The sequence below is a fragment of the Eschrichtius robustus genome, chromosome 11 (genome assembly GCF_028021215.1).
Source record: "Eschrichtius robustus isolate mEscRob2 chromosome 11, mEscRob2.pri, whole genome shotgun sequence".
Lineage (NCBI taxonomy): Eukaryota > Metazoa > Chordata > Mammalia > Artiodactyla > Eschrichtiidae > Eschrichtius > Eschrichtius robustus.
In genome coordinates, this window is record NC_090834.1 from 105,910,756 (window position 1) to 105,932,601 (window position 21,846).

General features: G+C 43.1%; 2 protein-coding genes across 4 annotated transcripts in view; one reads left to right on the top strand and one right to left on the bottom strand.

Moving 5' to 3' along the window:
* The window catches only part of ATL3 (atlastin GTPase 3), a 61,348-nt gene extending 51,889 nt beyond the window's left edge, over window positions 1-9,459 (bottom strand). The window contains exon 1 of one of the 2 annotated variants that reach the window (XM_068554529.1): window positions 9,395-9,459. Coding sequence is in view for 1 of the 2 variants with exons in the window: in XM_068554528.1 (XP_068410629.1) it covers window positions 9,049-9,094 (46 nt within the window). In the remaining variant the exon portion in view is untranslated. Of the gene's footprint in view, window positions 1-9,048; window positions 9,355-9,394 lie in introns of those variants that run through there. The other variant, XM_068554528.1, reaches the window with a different exon arrangement.
* Window positions 9,460-15,546: 6,087 nt separating this feature from the next.
* RTN3 (reticulon 3) overlaps window positions 15,547-21,846 on the top strand; it is a 54,184-nt gene continuing 47,884 nt past the window's right edge. Inside the window, exon 1 of one of the 2 annotated variants that reach the window (XM_068556229.1) lies at window positions 15,547-15,893. In XM_068556229.1, coding sequence (XP_068412330.1) covers window positions 15,749-15,893 — 145 coding nt within the window. In that variant the 5' untranslated portion in view covers window positions 15,547-15,748. The remainder of the gene's footprint in view (window positions 15,894-21,846) is intronic. The other variant, XM_068556230.1, reaches the window with a different exon arrangement.

Sequence of the window (21,846 nt, forward strand, 5' to 3'; positions counted from 1 at the left end):
TAGCCACTGCGCCACCAGGGGAGTCCCGCTGCTCACTTTTTATACTTACTGTATCAGACAGCAACAAAAGCGTTCTTGCCACTTTTTAATTTTTTGCAAACTGTTGGAAAACAATTTATAAACATTGATTCAATGTCATTCTAGCATTATAATACATATATACTAATACTTTTCTTTCCCATTATTTCCTATTATAAAAAGGAAACATTTCTGTAAATAATCTCTTAGAGTTCTTATTGCCATAACAGCAGGTGAATCCAGGACCTAAAGACCTTCAGTCTTTTATATCAAAGAAGAAATGAGAACAATTTATTCACACCTTATGGATAAGCCACAAGGTTAAGTACTGTGCAGTACTCAAAGCAATACCAAAGTCCCTGAGATGGCCGGTTGCTCCCCCAATATTCATTTTCTCCTCCTGCTATGGTAATATATTTTTAGCTGGGCACATAAATGCTCAGAAGAAACACATTTCCAACCCAACCTTGTATGTAGGGTATCACTGTGTGACTAAGTTCTGACTGGAAATGATATAGCAACTTCCATATCATGCATCTTCCCCCTTCCTGCTCGCTATATGTGGAAGTGGGAGCGAGTCACCCTGGACCAGGCACGTGAGGGCAACACCCTAGGAATACTGGAGCAACAAGAGAGGTAGGGCTGAGGACTTGGTGTAGCAGAACTGCCATGCTGGCTCACTTTCATATGAAAGAAAAATGTCTACCTTGTTTAAATTACTTATTTGGAGGCTCTATGAGATGTAACCAATACAATAGTCCCCCAGGACTTCACAATTAAGTTCATGGTACTGGCTCTTTCAATTTTATCTATTTCACTATTAAAGTTTACTGAGCAGTGTGAATGTACTGATACAAAGCAGGCACACAATAAACAACTGTAAAAAGGATGAATGATATGTACCATAATATAGTTGAAAGCTACCACCCTAAGGATGCAGGTGATGCTGTCAGGGCAACAGGTATGGAAGATAAAGTTACCTGGGCTACAAACAAGATAGAATAATCACATGACAAAAATGTATGCAGTTGTAGACAACGAATTGCACTTCAAGAGAAGATGAAGACCAGTAAGAAGGACAGTTTAAAAAAAAAGTGATAAAGCCTTCCCTCATCTCTTCCTCTTTCTGCCTATAGCAAAGTGAAAAAGAAGAGAACCAGGCTATATTTAGTTGAGGGAGCTGGGGTGATCCTGCATTTCTCTCCGACAGTATACTGGGCACACCGGATTTTAAAAGATCTTGTTCCTTTGGTTTGGATCCACTTAAGGGAAAAATCATTTTAAACTGTACACATCACTAATAATTTAATTTAAACAAATAGAGCTGCTCATTTTTCACCACACTATCTTTATCTCTCACTTCCTAAGACAAGAGAACTATATTATTGATCATCCAAGTAAAAATCTTATTTCCACTCACCCTTTTCTAGATATCATGTAAATTTCCTTTGCTGATTTATCCTCGCATCTCGGACAACCTGCCCCCCAATCTCATAGATCCCTTAATCAAAACCTCAGGGCCCTCTCCTTTAGCCATGTCACCTTCCAACCTTTCCTGCCTGTTAGGTTGATCACGCAAGTCAACATCCCCAAGTGTTGCTTTAAGGATGTTACCTCATCCTTCAGGGATGAATGCCTTCATTACAGTACATAAACATATCATGACAGCAACTACATAAAAAAAATCAAGGACTTCCCTGGTGGCACAGTGGTTAAGAATCTGCCTGCCAATGCAGGGGACACGGGTTCAAGCCCTGGTCCAGGAAGATCCCACATGCCACGGAGCAACTAAGTCCGTGTGCCACAACTACTGAGCCCATGCTCTAGAGCCTGCGAGCCACAACTACTAAGCCCGCGTGCCACAACTACTGAAGCCCGCACGCCTAGAGCCCATGCTCTGCAAGAAGAGAAGCCAACACAATGAGAAGCACGCGCACCGCAACCAAGAGTAGCCCCCGCTCGCAGGAACTAGAGAAAGCCCGCGTGCAGCAACAAAGACCCAACGCGGCCAAAAATAAATAAATAAAATAAATAAAACAAATTTATTAAAAAAAACTACAAAAACATTTTATGGATTGATGGCTGAAAGCTAAAACATCTCCATCCTGTAAGTCAAAGCCTTTCACCATTCGCCCTACTGCCTTCATTCCTCTAATTCTTTATTCTCCTCATCCTCCCAGGTAAATTTATACTCATTGGTCTTCCTCCTAGGAGAAAGTTAGGATTCACGTCCTGTCCTGTCTTGATTCCAAATTTTCAAATATACAGCCTATTCAACCATTTGTTCTCACAGCCTGAAATGTTTCTTCCACTTGATTCCAGCAAACACTTGCTCATCCTTCAACAATCACCTTCACCCTCCCTCTGTCCTGATCGCCCACCCCATTCTCTCAGAGTCCATCACTTTGCACGGTACACGAAAAGCGATCAAGAGAGACAGCAGGGCTTAAATCCTTTCTTTCTCACCTCTAGAATGTAAGCTCCATGAAGGCAGAAATTTGTGTCTCTTTTGTTCAATGCTATATCCCCCAAGAACCAGAACAGTGCCCACAGAGAGTAGACATCCAATAAACAGTTGGGGAATAAACGAAAAACTCCACCATTTAGTCACAATGTGACTGTGGATAAATTTCTAACCATTTGTAGCTCCATTTATTTATAAATCTAATACCCATCTCAAAGCACAGTGTCTGACACATATTAGGGACTCAATAAAAAGAACCCACTTTCCTATTTCCACTAAAACCTTTACTATTATTCCACTCATTACAACATAATAATATTGTAATGAGCTCCTGGGAGCCCCTGGGGAGTAGGGAAACCACCACATTCAGCCCCAGTACCTACCATAGAATAATAGCTTCCTAGTACTGTAAACACTAAACCCTACAGTACATGTAAAGAACCTCAATAAAAGTCAGTTTCTTCCCTTCCTCCTCCCAGTCTCCTTTCTTTGTCAACCTCCCTGAAAGTGTGTCTTCATCCACTTATCTACCCATTCCCTTCTTATCACCTTGCAATCTGACTTTCCTCTCAGTCTCTCTGTTGAAACCATTCTCTAGTTCATCAATGACCTCTCCTGCCAAATCCAATAGGCCTTTCTTGATTCTCATTCAACTCTGCACCTGTGATATAACACATTGGCCAACCACTTCTAAAACTTCTTAAAACTTTTGGACTCCACAACAGTGCCCACTCCTAGTTCTCTTCCAGCCTCTTTATCATCCCCTTTCACCGGTTCTCCTTTTCAGCCTCCTGTGATACCCACCAACGCCCTGCTTTAGCCTTCCGCAGTTCTCAACCTCTCCCTGAATAAGCTCTTTATTCTTATAATTTCACTACACCCTCTATTTTGGTGATGCAACTTCATTAATTTCTAACCTGCACTTAGGTCCAAATGTGCAATTGCTTAAGGGACAGATTCACCTGGATATTCCACCATCAGCTCACTCTCGGAGGAGTATTACGGAGAAATATATGGGTATAAGAGTCAGGAGAGGGCTTCCCTGGCGGCACAGTGGTTGAGAATCTGCCTGCCTGTGCGGGGGATGCGGGTTCGAGCCCTGGTCTGGGAGGATCCCACATGCCGCGGAATAACTGGGCCCGTGGGCCACAACTACTGAGCCTGCGCATCTGGAGCCTGTGCTCCGCAGCAAGAGAGGCCACGACAGTGAGAGGCCCGCGCACCGCAATAAAGAGTGGCCCCTGCTTGCCGCAACTAGAGAAAGCCCTCGCATAGAAACGAAGACCCAACACAGCCAAAAAAAAAAAAAAAAAAAAAAGAGTCAGGAGACAAGTTCCTGTTCCAGTTCTACCACTAACAACCTGTGTGATTCTGGGCATGTCTAGTCTTCAGTCTCAACAGTAAAATGAGTCAAGATTTAACCTCTAGCAACCCTTTCAGTTCTAACATTTTATAAGTCTACATTTAGCATCATCAAAATGAATCCTCTCAGCTGCTCCACTTCTCTCAAATCTCCACCTTTCAGCCTTCACATCTTCCCTGACTCCATCTTCCTATATGAAACATACCACCAGACCCTATCATTTCTTCCTTCTATGACTTAAGCTCCTGGTTTGGCAAAGACTGTTATAACAGTGAAGGAGTATCTACAGGAGAAAGGCCTTCCCTAACAATCAGGAAAGACCAGATTTCTGGGCCCAGTTTCGTACTAACTGTAACAGCGTGAGTAAATCACTTTACTTCTCTGTGTCTCAGCTTCGTCCACAAAATCAGGCAGTTAGGTAAAGCCATTTTATAGCTCTAAAATTCAATCTCTCTTGAACAACTGAAAATTTCCTGAATATCTAAATTGGCCAAACTTGCTGGGTAACGTATTCATGCCTTGGCTTAATTTAAAATTGTATAGTCCTGGCTAAAGAACAAAATTTACGATGATAAAAACATTAAAGCAACTTGCTCAGCAAGGACCCCACCAAAGACTTGGGGGTTTGTTTTAGGAGTTTTTTAAGGGGGGGAGATACTCCATTTGCAGTGAAATTACTCCCATGTCTCAGTAATCTTATACTCTGGAGATCTAACCTCCAGGGACAGTACTAGAAAAACCTTTAAGTAGCAACCTTATATGCCTTCTCCCTTTAGCGAAGCAATCATTTCCCAAGGTCTAGATATGCATTCTGCGATGACAACAACAGTAAGGCTCACTTACATGAAGTTAATGTTCGATATGAAGAGGTAATGCTCTATTATGTTCATTTACATGAATACCAGATGTGACATTTTATACACATACAAAGATATGGCCTGACCACAGTCACATCTATCATCTGTATTTTTGGCCGCACCACGCAGTTTGTGGGATCCTAGTTCCCCGACCATCTGTATACATTTAAGTGAACTTAAAACCTAAGTTTAGGGAAAACCTAAGTTTAGTGAACTTAAAACCTAAGTTAAAAAAAAAAAAAAAGTGAGTGGTAGAACTATATCATACTGCCAATTCTGATTAGTGCTGTAAATAGCTCATAGCAATACTGCATCAGCCATCATTTCGAAGTATGTAGAAATGTTGAAATATTTGCATAATTAAAAAGGACTCCAATAGTTGATGTGGAAGCTACAACATTTTTTCTAATTACTTTTAAAGTACTGACGTATCCTTTACTTTGGACACAACACACCTTAACCCAGACTAACCAATAGGTTTAAGTATGCCTATTCAAACAATCGTTGTATCATTGGATTCAACGGAGAAGCTCTGCACTAAAACAAAAACAGACAACCCAAACAGAAGGGCTGAAAGACTAACAAGAGAAATTAATTATTATAGGGACAAATTTGTAGAGATCTGAGCAAATTACAGCGCTGATTCTTCCTAGAATTATTTCTGAATTTTCAAAGGACTGAAAGAAAAAAAAAAAAAAAGTAGCTGCACAGGCTAAATAAAAGTAGATGAGACTTCTGAATTACAATTGGCCTTCCTGCTCCTATGGAAAATGTAAATTTTAAGAAATAAGTTCTATCAGAAAAAGCATTATGGGGAAAAAAGTTTAAATGTCCCTCAAATACTTGAGAAGACCATCTGAACAGTGATAAATTCAATGAAACTAGTTATTTGGAAGCAATTACAATTGCTATTTCAGATAATTCAGACAGAATTTAGCAGATCAAGTCAACAGTTTAGACCAGGGTTTCTCAACCTCAGCACCACGGATATTTGGGGCTGGATAACTCTTTGTTGTGGGGAGCTACCCCATTCACTGCAAGATATTTAGCTGCATCTCTGGCCTCTACCCACTGGTTACCAGTACAGCTACCTCCTGATTGTGAGACCCAGCAATGTCTCCAGACATTGCTAAGTGTCCCAACCAGGCAAAATCGCCCTGGGTTAAGAACCACGGGGGTAGAGCCAGCCTCAGTACTCATCCTTACTGTCCAGAGAGTTTTGAAAAGCAAATCCTAACTACAGTTATAGAAACATTTCACTGAGTAGCGTGCATGACTCAGGGTAAAGTTATGACCTGAGTTTTCCACTCTCCTTTTGAAATACCACATTTTCTAAAGGGCAAGAGCAACACACCCAAAAACAGAAGCACACCATTTTCATGCCTTGTTCTTACTGGCAGTCTTTAAAGTTCCTAATTCACAGAAAAGGCCAAAGAAAACACATCATCATATGTAAGGCTAAGTACACTAAAGCCCTCAGCAAACTCTACAACTGCTGGGTGTGGCTCTTTTTTGGTGATGGTGAGGGACTGCTTTTATACACTGTTTTGTCTCAAGGCAGTAAGCATGCCGGTAGATACACGTACATTTTTAATGTTGTTTCAGTGAAAATTCTATTTAAATGCAACTTAACAGAATAGTAGGGGAAATTTGTACCTTAGCACAGAATGCTGAACAAAACCACATTTTCTCTGTCAATTTAGAATTCTGTAGTGCTTAATGGATTTATGAAGATCAACTATGACTAAACAGTATTAAAGATTCAGAAATGCAGAGACTGGGCTGAATCTAAAAATGATGCCAGGCTATACTATAAGCATCTAACTTAATACAGGCATTTAATAAAATAGATGCCAGGCTATTCTATTAAAAAGATAAAAATCTTTCTAATAGAATGAATTCAATATTCATCTTATTTGACTTTACCCTAAAAATAAGAACACCACCAAAATCAATCTGGTTACCTGAAGGTTTTAATTACCTGTATTCCAGTTGAATAAGACTTTCTTAACTGGCAATATTTGATTCGGAGTCCTTATCATTTCAAGACAAAAAGAGTTAATCTACTTCTTTGCTTAGTCACCTACTATAGGACTAAAACCTATTTTCTGATTTGTAATATATTGATACTTTATCTGTGAAACATATGTAACACATTCTAACAATCAAAACATATTCTAACAATCAAAACACATACCAATAAAAGGCATTCTTTAGATATTTGCATGGAAGAGTATCAACTCAATACAAAAATACTGATATTACAAATTATACTTCCTATAAAGTAATAAATCAGTTCAAATTAAGCAACCACCTAGAGAAATTTGTATACATTAGTATAGAAATTAAATTACTTGGGTTTTGGGGTTGTTTTTCTTTTAAACTGTTGCTTGGCCCCTCAATATATTAAATCAGAATCTGTGAGTGGGCCCCAAGCATTGGCAGGTTTTAAAAACCCCAAGTTATTCTAATGTGCAGCAGCAGGGCTGAGAACCACAGCTCTACAGCAATTAAAAGACTTATTTCGTTTAACTAAAAGCTTTCCCCTCACTTCTCCCCCTTGATATTTTTTTAGAGAATATGCTCCTAGAATCTCAAAGATAAGTTAGGAAAATGTTCTAAAATTCAGACTAACTTTAAACTGTAGTTTTGTTAAACAATTTCTCAGTATAAGACACAAGGCCATAGAAAGTTTAACAGGCATGCCGAGTCACTGCAGGTAAATTTTAAACAAGTTCACACAACCTAGGGTTCCCTAAGGTACTTGAAAGAAATCTTAGAATATATGACCAAACTGTGAGTAATGACTACCACTGGGGAACTGGGGAAGCAGAGATGACTTTATATTTCTTGCTTCTTACAATTCCCTATTATTTCATTTTAAATAATCAGTGTGAGTATACCTTTTATTTTATGGCTTAGGAATCAAAAAAATGAAAAATGCATGTGGTACTCCATAGAAAACCAATTCTAAAAAAGCCTAATCTAAACAAGTCCTATTTAGTGAAAACTAAGACAATTATGCTAGTACACATCATCACATTTATCCTCTACTTTTTACTACTTTTCTTAATTTTATGATTACTCCAATAAGACAGTAAACAACAGCTAATAAAACAACCTGCTCTACTAGTGTTAATGCTTCATTAGGTAGAGGTCTTTTTCAATCAAGCGTTTTCTTTACAGGTGTTAAAGCAGCAACAGAGATTTCTATACTATGAGCTGGTTTCTGTGGGGATTGAAAGAAAACACTAATTTGAAATTCAGTACACTGCAATGCTGAATACTTGTCGCGGTTTAAAACTACGTAGGTTTTGCTTCTCCAAAAGCCAGCCAAAATGTGAAACCACGTTTTTGGTCCGTTAGTTTTCTCTCCTTCCCAAAACATTCCATCCAACTTCGTATTCAAATTTGAGGACTAGGATTATATTAAAAGAGTCTTCAAACAATGTTCTTTTCTTCTTTTTTTTTTGCCTTTAGATTTCACAAGTGAAAACTTCCGGCCATTTCAACAGCACACACAGCAAACAAGAATAAAGTCAGGTAGAATGACAGATGAAATTAAAATCCATGAATTTATGGTGACTTTTGTTTTTTCTTTAATACTTTCACTATGCTTTGTGTCTTCAAGAAAGCAAACGAACAAAGTACTGTACCAAACGTACTAAAAGAACTTCCTAAAAATCAATTTAGGCCACATTCTTTTATCTCCTTTACGGAGATAAGTGCGGGTTGAAAATCGACTTCCCTAATACCTCCTGTAACTCAAGGTCTTTAGGATAAAAATAAAGCTTCCAACTCAAAGACGCTTCGCAGCCCTCTAGAGCTTTTTAAAAGGCTGAACAATAAAGCATCTACCTTCCCCACTCCCTGGGCCCGTTAATACGGCCAGAGCCACTCAGCCCGAGGTTTCCCGGCCAGCGAGCGAGCGAAGCGCCCTAGGCAGGGAGAGGGCAGCAGCCCGGAGCGCCCAGCTCAGACTCTAAACGCCGCCCCAGGACCACCGACCCTCGGGGTCCGCCCCAGGTCGGGAGGGGAAGGGCCAGATGGGCGGCGGCACCCCCGAGGGGCACTAACGGCCTCCTCCGGGCCCAGGGCCCGACCCCCGAAGGCGGCCGCTCCCAGCCGGTAGCGGAGGAAGGCGCCGCCCGCGTCTGACTGGTCCGGCCCCGCGAGCAGCCCCCGGACCCGAATTCGTCGGCCAAGGGACCCCAGCGAGAGGCGCGCGGTCCCAACACCAGGACGAGGAAAGGCGGCGGCGCGGGCGTCCGGTCTCCTCGAAACTATAGCAGGGAGGGCAGCGGGGGTGGCCACGGAGCGGGCTCGGGGGAAATGGCGCGCCTCACCTGCTCCTCCCGATGCAGCCGCTACCACTCGCTGAGGGGACAACATGGAGCCTCCGCCTCCAGCAGAAGGAGCAGGGGCTCAGAGAGGGGCGGACTGGGGCGGGAACGAACCAGGCCCTGGAGGCGGGAAACGGGCGTGGCCTGGGCTCTACAAAAAACTAGGGAGAAGGAGAGGCGCGCGAAACCACGAGACGGCGCGTAAACAGCGGACTGGCGAGGATCAACCGCCACCCCAAGGTGCAGGGAGCGCCGAGCGGGCTGGAGCGGGAAAGCGCACGCCGCCGAATTCTGCCACCGCCCGACGCGTGTGCGCGTGCGCCGGAGTCCGACACCCGCTGCCGGCTACCTGGGGCTGCGCCCTGGGGGCAACCGTCCGTTGGGAATTGTAGTCCCACGCTCTTTGGGTACCCTCCAACGGTTCCCATTCTGCGCACTCATCCGGGCGGAGAGGAAGCGGAAGAGAGGGATGGGGATTGCCGCGGCTCTTCGACGACTGAACTACAACTCCCAGCAGGCTGTGCAGGGAGCGGTGGGCCGCCCAGTCATCCCCGCCCTGCCCTCACTTAGCCTTGAGGCCAGGCCCCCCAGCGGAGGCGTTGGTGGAACCGGCCTCAGACCCTTGCCGGCCGCGTTTGAGACGGTTTCGGTGTTAAACGCTGGCCGGAGCCGTAGGTCGGCGGCACTCTGCCCTAAGGACCGAAGGGAGGCCTCAACCCTGGGTGACGTGAGCATCGCTGTTCTTTTAAATGATTTTGACTTCACAAGGAGAGGAGGTCGTGACTTCATTATCACCATCAGCAACTTCGCCCCATATTCCCGTCCCTGTCCAAGCCTGATGGCGCACCAGAGCCGCTCTAATAGCTAACGTAAGAACTTCCAGGCAAAGTCCTTCCACTGGCTTTGTCCAGTCTAAGCCATGGCCATATTTTGTAAATCTCCGGCTTAGAGGAGCTTGTTTCGGAGCTGCTTTGGCAATCACACTCTTACTTAAACTGTATGGTAGGTCAGTACAAAACTGGGTTCTCCAAAAATGCTTTTATTCACGCTTCACGTGTGATTGAGAAAATCTCAGTTGTCACAATTGAAGAATATTGTTATTTTGGACTCGTTGGGGTAGGGGCAGTTGTCTTGGGGCTAAATAGTTGGTGGAGCTTATGAGAGGCTAAAGCCTCTATCTCCCTCCCCCCCACTGCTACCACCTCTTGGCATCACCATTGCCTCATTCACTCGACAAATTATTCCACTTTCTCTCTTCCGCCTCTACCTTAACTATTATAACCTACCCAGAACCTCCTTCCAGCTATCTCTAGGCCCTGCCACGCCCTTGAGCTGTTTTTCACTCCCCGAATGATTAGGCCAGAAGTGAAAAGGTAAAGATAATTCTACCTAATCTTACCTGAAGAGGTCCTGTTTTGGTTTCTTTTCCCCTGCACCTTCTGATTCTCTGCAAACTCTCAAGATTATTTGAATACCCTCGTCCAGGCTTTATATTTGAGTTTAGGTTAGATCTAAATTAACTCTGGCCAGCAAGAAACTAGATGAGAACCTCACGACAGACAAGTGGTTCCTGGGGTTTCGCATTGGGTGTGCAGTAAGCAGGACCTACAGGATGTGACACAAATCCAGGGCATTATGAGGCATGCTCAGAAGAGAAAGGGGCCAGAGGCTAATGACTTGTCACAATTGCAACATGCAGTGTAAGAATTTAAAATTGAGCATATCTCCCAGCATTCTATATTCCCCTTCCCCATCCTTCTCCATAAGACTTCTCACCATCTAACTTTAAGTTTTACTTTTATTTTTGTTTGTCTCTTCCCACTAGAATATAAGTTCCAAATGGACAAGAATTTTTGTTTTGGTTCACTGCTATATCTCCAGTGCCCCCAGACAGTGCCAGGCAGATGGTAGAAACTCAAATATTTATTGAATGGAAGAATAAAGAAGGTATACGTTAGGGACTTCCCTGGTGACGCAGTGGTTAAGAATCCACCTGCCAGTGCAGGGGACATGGGTTCAATCCCTGGTCTGGGAAGATCCCACATGCCGCAGAGCAGTTAAACCCGGGTGCCACAACTATTGAAGCCCGCGCGCCTAGAGCCCGTGCTCCACAGCAAGAGAAGCAACCACAATGAGAAGCCTGTGCACCGCAACGAAAAGTAGCCCCTGCTCGCCGCGACTAGAGAAAGCCCGCGCACAGCAACAAAGACCCAGTGCAGCCAAAAATAAATAAATAAAATAAATAAATGTTTAAAAAAATACATTGCATCTTTCTCAATATAACATCAAGGTCAGTGCCAGCACATCAGCCTCCCCAGACAGTGTAGAAGTTTTGGGCACTTAGAACAACACTACAAATTATAGGTACACTTTAGGATTAGTCACAGCTTAGAAAACAACCCCTGTAAATAAGAAACCTGTTTTGTTATTGTTGTTTCCTTCCCAAGTATCCAGGGTCATCAAAACAGTGGAGGTTCAAAATGCTAAAAATTGATGAGACTGATTTGAGCCTGCCTTCAACCATCTCACTCTGAATTGAGTCATGTGGTATGACCAGAGGCTGAGCTTTCCTTCTGGTTTTCCAGAGTAGGTGACATGTAGACATGCTTGAATGGTCAAGGCCACTGGCTTTGTGGTCAGACTGAGCTGGCTCCGAATTCTAGCTCTGATGCTCACTAGCTGGGCAAACTTGGGTGAGTTAGTTAACCTCTTTGAACTCGTTTTATCATCATCTGCCAAATGATTTGAATACTCAAGTCACGGAGTTGTAGGTTAAATGAGACGTAAGTGTTTGGCAATTAGAACTGATGCATAATTAGTGCTCAAAAATTGGTAATCATTATATTCATTCTGGAAAAGCAAAACAAAGTCATAAATATTCGAGATACTGAATTATGTTATAAAGCACAAAAATAGAAAAATTGTTTTCTGCAGTAATACCCACTGTGACTCAGGATCCACAGCTTTCCAAAAATAGGGTGTTTATTGCGTGCCAGGCACAGTGCTAGGCAGTAATGCTGCAACAATGCATAAGACACATTCTTGTCCTCCAGAGACTCACAGCCTCCTGGGGTAAACAGCCAAGTAAATAATTGTCACTCACTGACTGTGCTGACAGCTCAGCCTCCTCTCCTACCACCTACTTGCAGGATCCACATTTAAGCAACAGACTGGGCACTCAGAAAAGACAGACTGGACTACTGGCCAGTCTGGGTGTCATTTAAATACCTTACTTTGCTCGTGTATAAAATGGTGTATAGGGCTTCCCTGGTGGCACAGTGGTTAAGAATCCGCCTGCCAATGCAGGGGACATGGGTTCGAGCCCTGGTCTGGGAAGATCCCACATGCCACGGAGCAACTAAGCCCATGCACCACAACTACTGAGTCTGCGCTCTAGAGCCTGTGAGCCACAACTACTGAGCCCGTGTGCCGCAACTACTGAAGCCCGCGCGCCTAGAGCCTGGGATCCGCAACAAGAGAAGCCACCGCAATGAGAAGCCTGCGCACCGCAACCAAGAGTAGACCCCGCTCTCCACAACTAGAGAAAGCCCGCGCGCAGCAACAAAGACCCAACGCAGTCAAAAATAAAAATTAAAAAAAATTAAAAAGGATATAGATTTGCTATATTCACCTGTGCATTTGCCACAAAAAGCTCCTAACAGTAGTTACCTATGTGAGTGTAGAGGGGGAGACCAGTGGGTGGAGAGGGGTTGGTGATAGAATAAAACTTTATAGTATATATACTTTTGAATATAAACACATATATGGCATGTGACTATATTAAAATTTTTAATTAAATAATTTTTTTTCTAAAAGTCAAGAAAAAAAAATAAACTGGGTAATAAGATGGCCTAGAAAATGATGTGGGAAATTAGCTTTGTAAATACCTGTCCCATAAGGATAGGAGCAAGAAAGAAGATTTCCCAGCTCAGTGCCTCAGCAGTAAAAATTGCTCAGAACTCCTGAGAAATGGCTGTACTTCAGTGAGCACTTTAACAATCCAACCTGAGCCCTTCCCTGCCTGAAAACTTATGCTGAATCCCCATTAGCCTTAAGATGAACCCTCAGTTCTTTAAGGCTCTGTTACTGCTTCTCCACACTCTGGCCCCAACCCATCTTCCCCATTTTATCTCCCTCTTGTCCTAATTCAAGCCCTTGGCTCTAGCCAACCTGGGCTAACCGTACCCAAAACATCTCACACTTCTAGGCCTCCAGCCACCACAGAAGGCTGTGTTGTGTTGCACTAATGCAGCCTGTGGAGGGGAGGGGCAAGATGGGATCAAATCTAGGCCAAGTTCTGCTAGTCAAGCCAGCATTGACGTGCATCATGGGCTGGGCTGGGAGGAAGGGGTGCTTTTTTGTGATTGGTCTGCCCAGAAGGAGGTGTTATTGTATACTTGCACAAAAACAGCCCATGCATTTGCTTCACACCATTCTCCCTTGCCTTTAATGACCTCCTTACCACTCCTAACTCCTGACTTAGCTTCTTCATAAAACCTCCCCAAGTCACTATAACTCCATAGTGATTCCCTATACTCTTAAATTCATACAATTCACTTGTCATCTAATCATAGCATTATAATTTTGTGTTGTTTGGGGGTTGTTTTTGGTTGCTATTTAATTAGTATTTTTTTAACTTTATGTATGTTCTAAGCCCCAACTAGCTTGTAAGCTCAGGATAAACATATTTTTTGGATCCCTCCAAATTTCCCAGGATACCGTCATACACACAGCAAGTGACCAGTAAACATCTGTGGAACAAACCATGTACACAAATAACATCCCAAGCAAGAGTCAGTCTCAGGGAAATTTACTGGTACAGCAAATGAGAGCAGGAAGGAAAGGCAGCTTCAAGAATTGGATCTAGCACAAAGGCCTCTTATGTAAAAAATCTGAAGGGTTTGAAGAGACCACCAAGACCACACCAATGTCTTGATTTTTATCTTCTTTTCTCTCTTTCTAGATATGGAAACAAGATTCCTTTCCAGCCAGGGTCTGCAGATCCTAGCAATTGCTGTCAGAGTTAGGGACTAGCCTCATTCATTTCCTTATCCAGCACCTAATAATGTAAATTTTTAAAATTTATGCATTTACCAGAATGGGTAGATAACTGGCTTGGTTATCAGATTGGATTGCATTTCTCTTTGTCATCTAAGAGACAGGTTGCTGCAGTGTCAACTGATGCTGTTAAGTGCCAGAGTTAGATATTTGCCACAAAGTTATTTTGGGAAATATTCTCTGTGCCTTTTTTCAGAGTGTTTCAATGGCCAGGAGTTTTTTTCCTGTCTGGGCTTTACCTGACCTTAAAAACTGTCAAGGACAGATGTAGTCCACTGACTGTTCTAGATTTCCTCTGGTCAGATCACTTTTCCTCTCTGTGGCTGCTTGACTGGCTACCTCCCCCTTCATGAGGTTGCATCTTTACAGGATCTGCTGATCCTGCAATTGCCCTTCTGGTCATCGATTGCTGCTTTAGTAATAACAAAGCCTACAGTCTTCATCTTTATTACTTCCAGTTTACATTTCCGTTTTTAAAAGAATCAGGCACATTTCAAATCACTTGACCAGACCTAGGGAGAAGGCTTTGAATTTTGCAAGCCGACCAAAGAGAAGCCAAAAAGTGAACAAAATCCAGTATAAGCTAGATATCTGGTTTCAAATACAGTTTTCACTAAGGACCTCTTTTAGGCTACAAATAAAATTCAATTACGTGTCTTTTGTGCCATATTCTCAATTTTTAGTACCTCATTTTACCATCCTCCATAACCACAGCCAGGTTGTCTCCTGGCTCTTCCTTTTTCATTAGCTCAGCTTTTTTTTCATTCAGAATGTGTCTTCTCTATCTGTTAGTCTATTTAGAGGAAAGGACAACCTTAAGACCCAAAGTGGATACCTCTTTCGGAACAGTAAAGAGATAAGAACATGAAGCAGGTTCTGCGGCTGCATTGCAATGTGATTGGAATAAGTTATAGTTTTTCACTCTGTACAGCATCTTTCTCCACCTACCAAATGGGAGATCGTGCCATTTCTGCCTCATGGTGATGAGATATTATGACACATCCAGAAAAATTCATAAAGCACCTTGCAGAGTGGGCCTACACTGTGGTTTTCACCATTGGGGTTAAGAGTGGGAACGCATCAGACAAAAAACATCGGCTCTGGAATCTGTGGGAAAGATATTCTCCACTAATGGAAGCAAAAAGAAACTTCTATCGTTAAAACACATAATCAGCCTACGCTAAAACATTCACAAAAAGAGCCGTGAAGCAACAGTAAGCCGCAGGCCCCCTCCCACTTCGGCCGCAGTGGTGGGCGGGGCTTGATTCTTGGCCACGCCCCTTGCGCCTGGTCCCCGAGGGGCGCGGCCCACCCCAGCCACCGGCCCGGGCGCTGGGCGAAGCCGGTTTTGCCCCTCCTTCCCTGCTAGAGCGCGGAGGGACAGTTCTTGCGCCTGCGCTGGGCGCCTCAACTCGACCGCCTCCCGCCCACGCCGCCAGCCCGAGGGCCCTTTGTGCGCCTGCGCGCTCGCGCTTCCGCCCTCTCGCGGCGCTCGGCTAAGGCAGTCTGTCTGTCGGACTCTGTCCTTGGAGCACAGAGAGGCAAGGCGACTTCGGAGAGCCAGCCGCCCGATTGTTTTCCTTTCCCTCCCTCTCTCCCGTCCCACATCGCTATTCACCCCTCTCCCGCCTTTGCTCGCGCAGCCATGGCGGAGCCGTCGGCGGCCACTCAGTCCCCATCCGTCTCCTCGTCATCCTCCGTGGCCGAGTCCTCTGCGCCCGGTGGCGGCGGCGGGAGCCCGGGAGCCTGCCCCGCCCTGGGGGCGAAGAGCTGCGGCTCCTCCTGTGCTGGTGAGGCGCGCCGGGGGACCCCGACCTCGGGAGGGGGGGTCCTTCGGGGTCAGGGACTGCAAATCACCCTCGCGTACTGGAGGCTTCAGCCCCCGGGAAGGAGCGTTTGGAAAAGGGGGTAAGGGGGAGGGGAGCGTCAGGTCTTGCAGGCGGTGAGGAAATAACGGGGTGTGAGGAAAACAGGTTGGGGGAGGGGAGATACTCTCGAGAGTGGGCGTTAACGCCGAGACTGGGCTGGTGGGGAAAGACACGGGTTCGGGGAGAGCCGTCCTCTGAACCGGGGTGATTTAGTGGAGGATTAGAGAGATTGAGCGGATTGGGGCAGGTTGGTGGTAGGAGAAATGACTCCTTACGATTTTGAGGGGATGGTGGTGAAAGGGTTGGGTTGCATTGCAGGTTTTGCAAACAGGTGTTGACATAATCAGCCATTCGTAGTCTTCCAAAAAGCATGGATTTTTTTGGTTGCCCGTGGGAAAGATGAGGAAGTTTAATGGAAACACTGAGGCCGTTTTCTATACTGTTTTCATCTGCCTTTAATTTTTTGTGGTCAGACACCGAATGCCCGATTTTTCTGAGGCGTGATGAGAATAGCTCAGGGAAGATTTGGGAGGGAGCTGCTGATGGTCCAAGATGGATCCGTGGCTGCATCTGCAACACAGCCTGCTCTTCACTGGCGCGGCGTGGGGGTGGGGACACGAGGGTAGCTGCTTATATTCTAGAAGATAATAGGTAGAGTCATGCCAAGCCATCAACATATTTTAATTTCATGCTTTTTGTCGGCTATTATTGATCGAAGTATAACAAAAGGGGGTGTTTCCCGCAGACAAGGGGGAGGGGGAGAAAAGTCAGACAAAGCAGGGGCTGGTTGAACCCCCTTCTCCTCCCATCTCTGTGAAAGACTAGGAGGGAAGCTGCAGGCCGCTTTCAGTTTCCATTGTATAACGCGTCTGCCTGGTGGTGGGAGCTGGCTGGCAAGCTCCCCTCGTGCAGAGATCTGCAGTGCAGATGCCTTCTTGAGGGGAAAAAAAAAAAAAGCACCACGAGCAGGTGGTGGTTCTTAAAGGAACTCAGTCTTCCAAGAAGAAGACAAAAAAAAGCTTTTTGTCAAAAGAAGGGCCATAAGCTTGGCAGAGTACAGATAATTTTGCTGTTTATTTAGTTATCTTAAAGGATTTTGAGACGTTTTAAAATGCTTCATCGTCTCCTTTGCCAGAATCTTGGGTTGATTGTTCTAAAGAACAAAATTGATCTTAGCTTTAAATATATTCTCTACGTGTTTTTCGAACAGTGGATTTCCACGTAAGAGCTTTGGTACTCATTTGGATTTTCCAGTGTGGTTATGGCCATTTCAGTCGAAACAGTATCAGAGGAAGCTTCTGCAAGGCCAAGATTAGCTGTCCAGATAAAGGAATGAGGCAGCAAATTTAGAACCCTTGTCCCCTTTAAACTACCACTGTTTCTCCTCCAAATTTTTGTGTTCTGGGCAAAGGTCCAGATGAACAGCAGCTTCCTTATATATTTAGCAACTTGGTGTTTTGACTCTAATCACGTGTCATTGGTTACTCTTTGGTTGTTGGCCCTTTTGTGCATACCTTTTGATTTTTCTTGGTTTTGATACAGTTGAAAAATAAATTAGATACTCTTTCCATCGTAAAGTCTTACCCACTGCAAATATGTATTAATATTATGTAAAAATCATTAATACAGTTTTAGTGGGTTCAGTGCAAGATCCTCATTTGTCAGGTCACTACTGGAAAAGTTTAGCTTAAACACTGCAGTGTATAGTCATCATTTCATTGCAGAAGCTCTTCCTCCTTGCAGAATGCTTTCTCCATCTCTCAGAGGAAATGTCTCAAGCTTTTGCACCATGAAAATGAGATGAAGTCTGTTATTCCAAAATTTGACTCATTTAAAATGGATTCTTAAAAAATATACCTTGTTTTAAAAATCTGTAAGTGTTGATGTCAGCCTTTAGCTTCACTTTCATTCACCAAGCTCCTCTTGGTTTTAGAGACTTTAAAAAATAAAAAAAGAAGAGGAGGTGGTCACTTGGTGCCTGCAGGACACAATTGTGTCTTGACTGACCTGTCCAGATTTTAGAGATTTAGTTCCTACCTAAAGGTGATTAGCAATAGCACTCTCTCTTCCAGTGCATCGGGTGTTAGTGCAGCTGGCAATGATGTACGCTTGGAGAAGGTCGGGGCCAGGATTGGCTTCCCAGATTTCTGCCTTTGAAGTAAAGCGAGGATTTCAAAGGCAGAAATTTGAGGTTGAGGTAGAAAATACGTAAATAATTAGTGCTCTTTTCAGGATGAGGGTTGCCTTATTAGACATCAAGTATAGATACCTGTCTATTGTCTGAAGTTTAAAAGTGCTTTAATAACTTGTTGTCTATAGCCTTTGAAATTCTATAACTTGCTAGAGACTGTTCTTTATTACTGCTCTGAAAATCATGGTGTCAAAATAAAGCTACATTTCTTGTGTCTGTTTGTGGAAGTTAGCTTAAAGCAAAAACAGCTTGGACAACTAAAAAATATTTTAATGCTTTAAATACTTCTTTTTCACTCATGAAACTGAGTTGTTCTGTGTACTTTTTAAGGCATCATTTTTACGCTTTGTTCTAACACGTCAATCAATCATATGATTATGTAACTTGTATTTTCAGTCTTAACTCTTAAGTAAAAAAGAACTCTGACCACCTGTTCAACACTGACATCTGTATTGTATTCATGTCAGATTAGCAGTGACAGTATAACATCGTGATAAACACACAGACTTGAGCCCCAGAGACACCTAGATTTCAATTCTGTCTCTCTCGTTAATTGTATGACCTTGTGCACATCCTAAACCTCAGGAGTGTGACCTAGACGAATTTGCTTTGCTGCCCTTAGATCCTAACTTTGACTGAATAATGATACCTAGTACTTGATACATCTATTTGCAGGTTTGAAACACATAGATACAACAAACAGTTGAATTACAAGTGAGAAATCATTTAATCTTCCTCCCAGTAAAGGATGCTCTTATATCTTTTTCTGCTTTCTAAAAGCGAGTCAGTTGTTTCAGCTTTTGACCCCTCATATTAATAAGAGCTGCGACTCCTTTCACTCACCTGATCTGTTGAAGACGTTGGGAGGGAGCCAGGATGTTTCATAGATCGCTTGGCATCAGTATGCTTAAATACTTTCTGCAGCATTCTGACCATAAGTATAGTTATGATACATTGTGAAACTCCTATCAGTGGAAGCAAGAGTACAGGAGACAGCAAGAATGGTCATGTCAGTATGGTTCATAAATGCCTGCTGACTAAGGTGGTTTTTATTCCCCAGGAATAGAAGATTTCTTTTAATGCTGTTTTCTTTTAGAGTCAATTCACAAATAGTTTAACGACTATGATCAAACAAACCAGTCTACATATATTTAACACTTACACCTTCCTTAAATTGAAATCTCTTGGGAATTGTTTATGCAGTAGCTGGTAAGAACATCAGTGTTTTTATTTTTATTATTTTAGTGATGGTCTGAAAACAAAATAAAACTAATATTATTGCTTTTATTGTATTCTGTGGTGAGGAAATTATATACTGGTCCTGATATAGGAGGCACCTGTTTAATCCTGTGCAGGTTACAAGCATTTGTAAACAAAGCTTGGCAGTGAAGGAATTGGTGACGTGCCATTGAAGGGCCAGGGGAAAGTTAAGGTTTCCAGTTTTGTGTGAGCCAAGAGGTTGTTTGTTCTTTAGGAGGGCACTTCTCTTTAGACTAGCCATAAACCTAGAATTTACCATTTTTGTAATTCTGAGCAGAATTACAAAAGCTCCAAATAAATGGTTAGCTATGCATATTTGTTGCGTGTACCTAGCTTATAGTTTGTGTTCAACTTTATTGTTAATGATGAATTTATAACTGCCTCCTAAACTGTACAGACTTGTGAAAAATATATAAATTTCATAGTAAAACTTTTAAAATAAAATCTACCAAGTCGATATTATGTTCATATCATTTAAGACATTCAGGAGTTGTGCAGGAGACTGACAGCTTTAATTGTTTATTCATAACAGCTATTCTAGAATTAATTTGGATCATTGGGTATGTTATAGGTGTTTTGAAAAAGTACGTATGCTACATAAGTTTAGCTGTAATCAGTATTGCTTGTGATTACATCACTGAAGTCTTTTACTGCATATCTGACTAGTAACATCTGTTATTAGAGTATGACATGTTACTCTGTAATACTGCAATTTCAGAGAGAATCCCTTTATTTCTTTTTTTTTTGGTGGGGGCGGCAGGGGAGGCTGCACTGCACGGCTTGTGGGATCTTAGTTCCCCGACAAGGGACTGAACCCGGGCCACGGCAGTGAAAGCGCCGAGTCCTAACCACTGGACCTCCAGGGAATTCCCAGAGAGAATCCCTTTAAATACTGTATAGGATTTGCATTTCTGTTTTACGTTTTGGTGGGGTGGGGGTGGTAATTGTTACCAGTTAGCCTCCTCTTGTGATGGTCTCTTTAAATTTAAAAGAAATATTCGTATCTGTTTTTTCCAATCTACTGGTTTAGTTTTGCCTGTAAGCACATCATCATAACCTAGTGGGGAGGCGGGTGGGGGAGTGGCAAAAGGAGCTGTTTGACTTGTTCCTCACTGGCAGTTTGCCCTTGAGGGTATATTGAAGGGTATTCTGAAAAACATATTTAGCAAAATTAATACAGAGCCACCTGAAGGCATTTCAGCAGTGAGCATTGTCTTCTTTTTACATAAAGGTGGAAATATTTGATTTTTTAAATCTTACCTTTGTGTATTGCTTTTATGGTTTAATTTGTGCCCATACATTAACTTAATTCAACAGGCTGTATTCAATAGGAGAAAGACTTATATTTTTTATCTGTGAGGTGGGTAGTGAAATAAATCTCACTTTACAGATGAGGAATCAGAGAAATTAAGTGATATGCCCAAAGGTTTGTGTCTGTGAAGTTGAAGATAGGATAAAACAGGGATTGAGGACCAACTTAGTTCTTTCAAATATGTACACTGCCTCTCTTTGAAATTTGAAACAACATGCGATAAAAATGGTTCAGTCACCCTCTTGAATTCAGTTACTGGTTAACTGAGTCCAGTTAACTTAGAAACCGTCACTTCTGGTCCCATGGTTCCTAAGCCGGGTGCCTTTTTGCTCCAAAGTTCTACAGAAACATCTCTTGTCAAGTTCACCAGTTATTTTCCACATTGTTAAATCCAGTGGTTACTTCTCTTCCTCATTTTATTTTATTTTATTTTATTTTATTAATTTATTTATTTATTTATTTTTGGCTGCGTTGGTTTCTTTGTAGCTGTGTGCGGGCTTTCTCTAGTTGTGGCGAGCAGGGGCTACTCTTCGTTGCAGTGTGTGGGCTTCTCATTGCAGTGGGTTCTCTCATTGCGGAGCACAGGCTCTAGGCTCGTGGGCTTCAGTAGTTGTGGCACACGGGCTCAGTAGTTGTGGCACGCAGGCTCAGCAGTTGTGGCGCACGGACTTAGTTGCTCCACGGCATGTGGGATCTTCCTGGACCAGGGCTTGAACCCGTGTCCCCTGCATTGGCAGGCAGATTCTTAACCACTGCGCCACCAGGGAAGCCCTCTTCCTCATTTTAAATGCCCTTGATTCCTCTCTTTCCTTCATACAACAATCAGCAAATCCTATTGATTCTGCCTTCAGAATATATTCAGTGACTACTAGTTTTCTCAAGTTCCAGTGCTACCACCCTGGTCCAGGCTGTTATCATAGCTCTCCTGGATCAGGAGAGCAGTAGAGGCAGTTGTCTCCTAAGTGGTCTCCAGACTTTCTCCCTTGGCTCTCTTCAGTCTTTTCTCTGCACAGCAGCCGGTGTAAGCCTGCGAAAAATATAAGTCAGATTATTTCACTCATTGGCAAATGCTCCAGTAGCTTCTGATCCCACTCAGATTAAATGCTGAAGTC